Raw genomic sequence first — 11,046 nt, 5'->3', positions numbered from 1 at the left:
TTTGAAAATTAAAATTCGAAAATTTTTTCTAAAGCCTCCAGGGGACTTCGTTTTCACACGAAAAAATTTTATGTGCCCTTATTGCATCCGGACCCACAATTTCAAAGGCGATTTTTTGTAGTATTTTACTAACTAATGGAGATATTTTGATAATTTCATTCCTGTAATCTATTTCCTAAGGTCAAATCTAGTACTAAAATAATATAAAATTTAGGAATATTTATAAAAGTATTATTATTTTTGATTATTAAAATTAATGTGAACAGTGTACAGAAATTAGAATAAAGAGTTTAGAATTTGTTTGTCCTTTTAAAATCATGAGATATTTCTTTATAAAATAAATTTATTTAAATTTATTTTACAATTATATACAATTGCAATTATTTTTTAACCAACATAAAATCGTAAAAACTGAATTTTATAATATTGCGATAAGTATTTTAGGAGAAGTAAGTTAATAACTTCTTAGCTTTTTCTCTTAAAATCCCTAAAATTGTGATATAGCCTAATATAGCATGAAAAAAGATGTTTAAAAAAAAAAGAACCCGCAGGACTTTAAGGATTTTTATTTTATAGGATTTTACGAAATTAAAAAAAAATTTGAGTCTTTTTAAAAGATTATTAATCTGACTTAATTGAGACATTTTGATTAAAATTTTTTTTAGTCTTTCTAGACTTTCTATGCCTTCTAATATTTAAAAATTATTCAAATTTCTGATGACGTTCTTTTATATTTGATGAAATTAAAAGGAATTCCTTCAAATCTTCCAGATCCGACATTGACAATTTTAGAAATCGTTTTAAATGTATTGAAATCTTTGTAAATAATCTCTTAACATTAATTTTTTACCAAATTTCTGCATATCTCTCAGACTCACTTAAATCTGAAAGCTCGTTTTAAAGCAAACATAAACTTTTAAAAAATGTGCAACAAAATTGCGCAAGAATGCTTAATTTTTCATTATTTAAAGAAATTTTTTGGAAGTAATTTAAATATTGTGTGATACTTTTTAAATTTTCTCTCAGAATCCATGGATCTTTATCAGTTGAAAATTAATCTTTTTTAATAAAAAAATTATTCTTCTCGCTTAAAATTTTATGTTTTGGTTGATAATTTAACTTTTTTGTTATAAATTCATCTATTTCAATTAAAAATTAATTTCTGTAGTTGCAAATGCATTTTTAGGTAAAAATTATTTTCTGTTAGTATAAAATGATTGAAAGTTCCGGAGTTTTTTTGGAAATTAAACTATTTTTCTGAAAATTTTTTGGTTTTAAATTTATTTTTTAAGCTGATAATGTAACCGTTTTTTAAAAATAATCTATTTGATCCCCCTTTTCTATACTCTTTTAGTGTCCTAAAATAAAGGTCAAGTTTGTTAGCTAGACATTTTGGATAAAAATTCAAAAAGTAAACGTATTTTGAACATTTTTGTGACCACTTGTTTTAAAAATTCTAATTTTTTTGTACATATATTTATATTATTCAAACAGACGAGCAATTTATCCGAATGCCTTTTTTCTATAAAACTAAAATTTGCCAGGGTTATAGAATTTACAAAACCCAAAAAAACACACGAAAATCAACATTTTAAGTCAAATAACGCGTGGTATAAAAAAAAGTTAAGCAAAGAAAAATGTTTCTTTTTTAATGTCCTGCAAGATCACTCTAAAAAATGAGTTTTTGGTTTCGTACCTAAAGGGGTGCCGCACATTGGGAAGAAAAATGTGTTTCTTTCAGAATAACGTACAGCCCACAAATCTTCTCCAACTTTGACCAAAAAAAATTTAAAAAAAGCTAATATGATTTTTAAGAAAGTTTTCCAGTCTCATTTTTAAATTAGGTTTGCAATTTTTTTATAAATAGACAAATATTTTGCAAAAATAGACAAAATTAGACAATATACCAAAAAATTTGTTCTCAACAAGTTATTTGTTGAAAAAATTTTTTATACGATTTTCCATATATACACGTTTTTCAAGTTATGTTGCAAGAAATTGTAATCGTAACAATATTATATAAAAAAATTTCTCTTCCGATTATAATTGTTTATATTGTAAACAAATATGATGTACAAATGCAGTAATCAGGCATTTTTCGACAGAAATATTCGTTTTTTTCTTTGTCAATCGTTTTCAATTCGGAAAATCAGTTTGTTCAATGGCATTCTTTTCAGTTGGGAACTTCATGACAATTTTAGCTAAATTCATAATTTTGTAATCAATATCATGATTTTTTTAAAAACAAATTTAACAAACAAATGCATTATTCGAGCATCTGTGGTCGGAAAACTTGTTTTTTTTTGTTCTCGGTCTTTTCAATTGGGAAGATGATGATGATTTCCTGATTAAAATTGTTGACATAGAAAAAAAAACGAATTTTTCTGAAGACAAATGCCTGAATAATGCATTTTCTCCTTAAATTTTGTTTAAGGAAATAATAAAATTGATTAACTTATTATGAATGTTGCTGAAATTCCCATCAAGTTCTCATCTGAAAAGACTGGCATTGAAAAAACTGAATTTTTCTGCTGACAAATGCCCGAATAATGCATTTGTTTATTAAATTTGTTTAGAAGATCATAAGACTAATAAATAAAATATAAATTTTGATGCAAATATCATAAAGGTCCGAATTATGTTCGTAAAATTTCTTGAAATATAACTAGAAAAAATGCACGATTATGGAAAATCGCACAAAACATTTTTTTAACAAATAACTTGTTTAAAAACAATTTTGTTGTTTAATAAGATATATATATATATATAATATTGGAATATCTTTAGCTTATATTAGTTTATGAAATTTAGCCGATTTCAACACTTTTCCTGTTATTGACGAGCACTGTGAACGGCCAATTTATAGAATGGCCATTTTTATGTTATATGTGTTTGTTTATTTATAAAAAATTGAAAACCTATTTTGAAATTATGTTTTCCGGAGAAAATTATTTGTTTGAAAATTAAATTATTTGTTTGACAATTCAACTTTTTGCTTGAAAATGGAAGTATATTGTTGAAACTTTGATTTTTTGGTGTAAATAATTATTTTTCAACTGAAAATTGAACTATTGATGTTTTTATTTTAACATTATATATTTAGTTGAAAATTTAACTATGACTATGTGGTTGAAAATGTAAGTATTTTTTTAAAAGTTAGTTTGTTTTGGAGAATATCAGTCTTTTTGTTTGTTAATTCATTTCTTTGGTTAAAAAGTTATACTTTTTTGTTTTAGGCTCGATTGTTTTTATTTATTCAGAATTAATTTATTGAAATGAAAATTAAACTGTTTCGCTTTTGGTTGAAAATCAAACCATTTTGTTGAAATCTTTTTTTCTTGAAAAATAATTTTTTTTTATCGTTTTTGTTGGAAAATTATTCTTCTTCTGTCAAAATTCATCTCTTTTAGTTGAAAAATGTATTTTTTCAAATTCATTTCTTGGGCTGCAAATTTAACTATTTTGTCGCTAATTTATATTTAAGTAATCTTGTCTACGACATCTATTTACATTAATTAAATTATATTTTCTTCCTTGCAATAAGCCTAACGATTCTAAAGTAACTCGGGATTTCAAAACCAAAATAAGTTTGAGTTCGTGTTACATATCCACAATTTAAATTCTTACTCTTTGTACCGACTAATAACTCCCTCTACAATGTTTAAAAAACTGTATTACCGGTACACCACCAGTGTCTTCTCTCTCAGCAATATGGCGAATACACACCTTTTTAAACTGAATCGAGCTCGTGTTTTAATTCCACTTAAATCAGTGAAATCCAGCTTACAAACGTAACATAAATTGGTCCTTCGAGTCGGATTTCGATAGACAAACATTTGTGAACAATTATTTCTGTTCAAAATATCGAAAGTACTACAAAATTTGTAAAAACGTAAAGTGCAAATCGTCGCGTGCCAAACCGATTTTCTGCCACGCGATCGATATAAACTCAAACTCAATTTCTCGCGTAAAAGTAAAGCTACAATAAAGCTTAATTAAGGATTAACGCCGCGTTAAACAAAGTGTTAAATTAATTCACTTTCTTTGTGAAATCGTGTAAAATTCAAGAAGAATTGAATCACCCAAATTTAGATCAAGGTATTTTTCAGTGTTGGCGTGCATGGGTCTAAACAAAGGCACGATCATTTCGTGTAAAAATTGAAGCTACAATAAGGCTTAAGCAACAATCAACCCTTTTTTTGTCAAGTGTTCTATAAATCAACATTTTTATGAGAAAATCGTGTTCAATTAAACGGAAATTGAATCACCAAGATTCCCATCAATGAAAATATAAGTGTGTATATCAGTGTGTCATTGCGCATAGGCCTGAACAAAGAGACGAGCAATAATCGATTCGCAACTTCGATACAACGATCTCTTTCGTCAAATTGTCGAGGCCAGCTTATCGACATATAGAAATGGACCGGCAATGCTGTGAGGAGAACGGTAATGGGATCTAGAGAGAGAAAAAATATTTGAGACGTAGACCTATCTCTTTCTAGATAAAGCTGATTGGTCAAGAATATTTTCATTGGGTGAAGTTTGGCGCAGAACAGGACCGTGCTTTGTGTCGCGAGTGCCCCAATAATGTGACGCTCATTGCACTTTTCAGAATTGATTGACTAATAATTAATTTAATTATAGTTTATTTTAAATAAATATAAAAAATGGTGGAAGCCTGTGTAGTTTGTGGGCGTTGTCAAGACGTTTATATGGGGATATGTTTTCATACGTAAGTAAAGTGATTGAATATAGTAAAATAAAAAATATTACAACAAAAACAAAACCTCAAAATGTGAAGTTTTGTACCTATGCAATACAAATGGTTATTTTTAATGTTATAGAAATATTGTTCAAATTTTTGACAGTTTTTAAATTATTTTTGAACTCACAAAACGATTATTATGGTAACATTTTCAATCAAATTTCAAGAAGAATTGAAGGTTACCAAGTTTAATACAGAATATTCAGGCAATACGCGGGGCCTCCAATTCACTGGACAGAGTCCTGAAACAGATAAAGGGCATCGATCAACGTCAAGGACCAAATTCGTATACTAGATCTTAGGCCAGGTTTGAAGACCATCGCTGTAGTTCAGCGTAACCAATTTCCAAGCAAGCTTTATATGAGTTCTGACAAAAGGTATTTCTGATGACGACTAATAAGAAGAACCTCATCAGTGGAGTTGAGTTTAACTATCAACAAGAATTCCAACCGCTACGCGGATCACAAGGGTCAACCACATCGATGCCAGGTCTACCTCGTTCTTCAAATTAAGATAAGTTGGCATCCTTTATGTAATTCAATTCCTTATAATTGTTTTTTGTGTACGATAAATTAAATAGTAAAATCACGATAGCAGGTTTAAACGATTTAATCAAAAAACGCGGCACCTGCAAAACAAAGTTCACTGTTTTCAGTAATTACATATATATGAGTTCTCAGAGTTATCCTGATGAGAATGTAGAGTTAGACAATGTTGATAAATTAGAAATTAAAGAACGGTTGGAAAGAATCAAATCTGCTTTTGATGAGTACGAAAAAAAGACAAGATAAAATTGATGAGTTTACTGATGAGGCTCAAGACTTAATTGACTATAGAACGGAAGTTGAAAACAATTATTATGCTGTTCTGTCTGCAGCTACAGTATTATTAATGCGTGGAATTCCAAAAGGAAATTCACTTCTAAACGCGCAGGCAAATTCTGAGGTAACATCCGCAGGCAGCTAGGGTAACAACTCCAACAAGCGAATATAGCAAACGCAGTAGCTGGTAATAGTCAGCCTATTATAATCAAAGCGTCGGACTTACAATTGCCTCAAATACAATTACCAAAATTTATTGGCAAGCTCTCTGATTGGCTGGGCTTTAGGGACACTTTCGAGTCCTTATTTCACAAAAATGAGGACGTTCAGATTCGCCAGATGTTAGACAAAATTAATAAACATTTGAGAGCTCTAAGTACATTAGGACAATCTACCGATAACTGGGATTCGCTGCTAATCTACCTTTTATCATCAAAATTACATAACAGTACGGCTAGGGCCTGGGAAAAGGAGAGAACAGGTAGCGAAATTCAAACTTTAGAAGATTTTAAAGGAGTCTTAAATTCTCGTGCGAGCTTATTGGAAACTTTAGAAATAAATTATCTGTGACTCAAAAAGGATGTGAAACATAAATGCGAAAACAAGGGTAATTTTCAATAAAAAAAATCATTTTTTGGTCACAAAATATGCTTTGCTGTATGCAAAGAGGAGCACCACATTCAAGATTGCTTTAATTTTTCTCTCCTTAAGCTCTAGAAAGAGCAGAGAAAGTCATAAATTGTAAGATTTGCATAAACTGTTTAAAGCCCGGCCATTTTCAAAAGGAATGCAAATCAAAAGGTTGTAATCAATGTCAGGGCAGGCATAACACGTTACTTCACTTCGAAAGGGACAAACCACCCATGCTTAACGCAGTTCCAGAGTCTAAAGAAAAACTTATGTTTTTAACCAATTCAATAACGTCCAATTCAGATGACGGGGTTCTCTCAACAGCTATAGTATTTGCAAAAAATGAGAAAGATGAGCAATGGCCTGCTCGTCTTTTATTAGATTCGGGTTCCCAATGTTACCTTATCACTTCCGAACTTTGTGATTTACTCAAACTGAAAAGGACACCTATTAATGTCAAAATAGGTTTAATAAGTGACTGTCCTTTAGAAGTTGAACACAAATGCGAACTTGAAATCTCTTCAAGAAATAGCTTAGTAAAAATTCGCGTTACGTGCCTTGTTATATCGAGAATTAGATCTGAAGTGCCCAAACTTCCATTTGATGCATTCTTAGGCTGGAACTATGTGGAGCCAATTTACTTGCGAAACAGTAGAATCCGCTTTAGATAGACCTATTGATACAACCAACTACTGGACTGACTCAATCATCGTTTTAGGATAGATTAAGAACAAACATAAAGGTATAACCAAAACTTTCGTATCAAATCGCGTTTCGCAAATACACGAGTTAACTAACATCAAACTTTGGCGACACTTTTCTACTAAAAGCAACCCAGCTGATTGTTTATCTCGTGGAATAACTTCAAATCAAATATACGATCTAAAACTTTGGTTGTCAGGTCCAGATTTCCTACTTAAAAACAAAACAGAATAGCCAGTTCCAGAAGCGTTAGGCATGAAGTAACCAGATGTAAAAAATGTATTTCTTACTCAAAAGGGAAATAAAGAAGAAATTATAGTAGATGATCCAATAATTAATCAATTCAAAAATTTGTCAACGTTAATTAGAGTGAGCGCGTACTATATACGATTTGCACGTAACTGTAAACTTAAAAACAATAAAATCAACGGTCCGTTAAAGACCGTAAAATTGCGAAAAGCATTACTAGCTCTTGTTAGCTTATCTCAAATAGCTTCTTTCCAAACTGAAATCAATTTTTTAAAAGATAACAAGCCAATTACCAAAGGAAACTTATCTTTCTTAAATTCGTTCTCAGACAAGGCAGATATATTAAAGGTTGGCGGTAGACTAGAAAATTCCAAATTTAGCGAAGACAAAAAACACCCTATCGTCATTGATTAAAATCACACATTCACTAAACTACTATTTCAACAGAAACATGTTAAGTTATTCCACGCAACGCCTCAGTTATTATTAGCAAACATAAGAGAAACTTTCTGTCCAATCAGTGGACGAAACTTAGCACGAAAAACAGTTCACGACTGCATAAGGTGTTCCAGAGTCAAACCCAAGTTGATGCCTCCAATAATGGGAAATCTTTCCTCAGCTCACGTATCTCCATCGCCTCCATTTTACAATACTGCGGTCGATTACGCCGGTCCATTTTCCATCAAATACCGAAAGGGTCGAGGGTGTAAAATAACTAAAGCTTATGTGAGTTTGTCCATCTGCTTCACAACTAAGGCCTTGCACTTAGGAGCTCGTTTCAGACGCTACTGCAGATGCATTCATAGCTGCTCTGCGGTGTTTTGCTTCAAGGCGCAGAAAACCAGCCAGAATTTACTCGGACAATGGAACTAATTTTATCAGGGGGAACAATAAACTTGAACGTCTAGGGAACTTTTTAATTAAGGAGTCAGACGCATTAGGCGAATCGATTTTGAATATTGACATTCAATGGTATTTCATTCCGACCTACGCGCCCCATTTTGCAGGTATCTGGGAGGCCGGAGTGAAGTCCGTTAAACACCACTTAAAACGTGTAGCAGGTGACGCGATTTTTACTTATGAAGAATTTTCAAAGTTATTAACTCAAATAGAGGCAACACTAAATTCCCTACCCTTAACTCCTCTATCAGCTGATCTAAACGACCATTCTTCGCTGACTCCTGCTCACTTTCTAATTAGTCGAACCTTTACTAGCGTCGCTGATCCAGACTTGATGCATCTCCAGGAAGGACGTCTATCCAATTGAAAAATAATTCAGCAAATTCATCAACATTTGATGAGCTGCTGGAATAAGGAGTATATTTCTGAGCTCCAAAGGCAAACAAAATGGAAGGAGCCTTATCACATGATTAAAAAGGATACTTTGGTCCTTCTAAAGAAAGACAGAACGCCAGCATCAACCTGGAACCTAGGCAGGATCGTTGACTTGCATCCTGGAAGGGATGGCATCTCTCGCACAGCTTCTGTCAAAACGACTCAGGGCATTGTTCGTCGAGTATTTACTAAATTGTGCCCTCTGCCTAATTGTGACTAATTATTATTATGCACTCTGCCTTAAATTATTTGCAAGGCATACTTACTTCCTTGTTGGCTCAATTTATAGTTACATATTGTATCAAACTATTCAACGATATCTAATATTGGAGTATACTTATTTTGAAATTTTCTTTTCAACGCCGGGAAATATGTTATGTATCCCCAATTTAAATTCTTACTCTTTGCACTGACTAATAACTCCCTCTGCAATGTTTAAAAACTGTATTACCGGCACCTTACCAGTGTCTTCTCTATCTCAGCAATATGGCGAACACATACCTTTTTTAACCGAATCGAGCTCGTGTTTTAATTCCACTTAAATCAGTGAAATCCAGCTTATAAACGTAACAGTTCGGATTTCTGATCGTGCATTTTCGGCTCTACACGAGGGTGGCCTACGAAGCAAGTAACAGAGCCAACTTATCAAAACGCTACGTTTCCATATGTTTCTAACAGATGGGAGAGTGCTGGGGGTCAACAAATTCCACGTTCTGGAGAAACTAGCAGCCACATTCCTCGGCGGACCCTCTTATCGGTAACACTCCATCATCAAGAACGGGCCCTTACATTCAAGAAGACGACACCAGTCACAAATAATCCAAGAATATATTCAGGTACGGGGAGCCAAGCATGTACGAATCAGTGCCCCAGCAATCCAAGAGCACAAACTTGGACGCAAAACAGGATCCCCTAGACACCCCTATCTTGGTGTATATAGAGAACTTCGGTTACCTTGCTGTATATCTGGTAAAGAACGTTGGGCCCGCTTCTTCAGGAGTCTCCTAGCTCACCCTATAAGCCCCGAGTTTTTCTAGTTCACAAAGGGTTTAATGACCCTACCTTGAGGAAGCTTACGATCCTGAATATTCCGCGTTGGACGATCACGCCCCTGTGCCCGACTCAGCAGATCAGGATGCCGACCTAACGGACAACGAGGACGTGCTCGCCCTTAGAGCCTCTCCAATACATTGCTTGCCTATAAAGGACGTTTATCGCAGTGTACTGACTGTCATCACACCGAATAAAGTGTTATGAGAAGACGCATAGTTTCAGGCACATCACCTTGCCTTTGGCTCGTGGTAATCGGAGTCCCCTACCGAAGCTTTTTTTTATCTGTCAAAGCGAGAAACACGCAGAAAAGAGGAAAAAGAGGACGGGACCACCACGTCTCGAGGAGTTCCACTGTCGTATCAATAACATCATTGGCCCTTCTGAGGGCTCCAAAATCCTCGGCCCTTTTTTGGGCCACCAATTCAATTTTTTACGTAGGGGGATTTACTTTGTTTTGTAAACATGATGAAATCTGGAATAAAGGACATTTCTTAAGTTCCCAACAATCCCTACATCCTTCCTCAAAAAATTGTAGTCTTGCATCCATACCTGTCAGAAATTTTCCCCTTTACCTACCTAACATACAAATGGGGAAATAATAAATTTTTTTGTTCAACATCCTAATCTCCATCACCATGTCAGGGGTTGCTAATATACAAAAAAATAATCAAAAAGAGAAAATTGACTTCAAGGCCTCTGAAATTTGCTGTATGTGCATATATTCCTTTGTAGTTAACGATTGCAATCGATGCATAGGCCGATTCACCTATCTTAGCCGAAAGGTCCTTTCCAGAGCGAATCGATATACCCGAGAGTCTTAGGGTCATTTAACAAAAAAAAAACGTCAAAATCTATTGAAAATAAGATTTTAGACAGACTTTTTCGCGGAAAAAGTAATTTCGGATACACAGTGCGGATGAAGGGGGGGGGGGGGGCAATATACTGCATCTGGGCTTCGGATGTCTTGAAACGATCCCGTATATTATTTATATTCAAGTACGTATAAGTTTTTACCTTAAAATTGTAGTCGTGTTGTTGAAAGAAATTGACATACTTCAAACAATTAAAATCTTATGATGTTATAGAACCTTTATCAAAATTCTACGTTCCGGGAGTCAAAACGCTCTCCGTTCTTAGGGTGCACGAGGCTTTTGCTGGATCGTCGTATCGATTCCTTTGCAGACTGAAACCACCTATCTCACGGTTGTAAGACGTGGTTATGGCTGAAATTTTACCGCGATTTCGCCGGAAGCGGGTTCAATTTTTCAGATTAGCACCCCGCTCCCGTCGAAATCGCGGTAAAATTTCAGCCATAACCACGTCTCACAACCGTGAGATAGGTAGTTACAGTCTTTAAAGGAATCAATACGACGATCCTGCAAAAGCCTTGTGGATCCTAAGAACACGGAGCGACCCAAGGACAACCGCCTTCTGCATTTTTCCCGCAAGTGTTCTAGCATATTGTTGACACGCAGGGATGCTTTTTAGGCT

General features: G+C 33.8%; 1 protein-coding gene across 1 annotated transcript; it reads left to right on the top strand.

Annotated features, from left to right (window-relative positions):
• Positions 1 to 5,530: 5,530 nt before the first annotated feature.
• Positions 5,531 to 8,434, top strand: LOC117183067. Its single transcript, XM_033376222.1, has 3 exons — positions 5,531 to 5,710; positions 7,615 to 7,893; positions 7,937 to 8,434. The coding sequence occupies exons 1-3, from the start codon at positions 5,531 to 5,533 to the stop codon at positions 8,432 to 8,434; spliced, it is 957 nt and encodes a 318-aa protein (XP_033232113.1).
• The last annotated feature ends 2,612 nt before the right edge of the window (positions 8,435 to 11,046 follow it).

The sequence above is a fragment of the Belonocnema kinseyi genome, chromosome 2 (assembly GCF_010883055.1).
Source record: "Belonocnema kinseyi isolate 2016_QV_RU_SX_M_011 chromosome 2, B_treatae_v1, whole genome shotgun sequence".
NCBI classification, from domain to species: domain Eukaryota; kingdom Metazoa; phylum Arthropoda; class Insecta; order Hymenoptera; family Cynipidae; genus Belonocnema; species Belonocnema kinseyi.
Note: the sequence above shows the minus strand (reverse complement) of the source record. Positions and strands in the feature narration are given on the sequence as shown.

What these genes read in the sequence shown, in the direction of transcription:
- LOC117183067 (XM_033376222.1), top strand. Translation starts at nt 5,531, where the DNA reads ATGAGTACGAAAAAAAGACAAGATAAAATTGATGAGTTTACTGATGAG. An exon ending in ACGCGCAGGCAAATTCTGAG is followed by an intron (nt 5,711 to 7,614) that starts GTAACATCCGCA and finishes CTATTTCAACAG; the next exon opens with AAACATGTTAAGTTATTCCA. An exon ending in GTAAAATAACTAAAGCTTAT is followed by an intron (nt 7,894 to 7,936) that starts GTGAGTTTGTCC and finishes CCTTGCACTTAG; the next exon opens with GAGCTCGTTTCAGACGCTAC.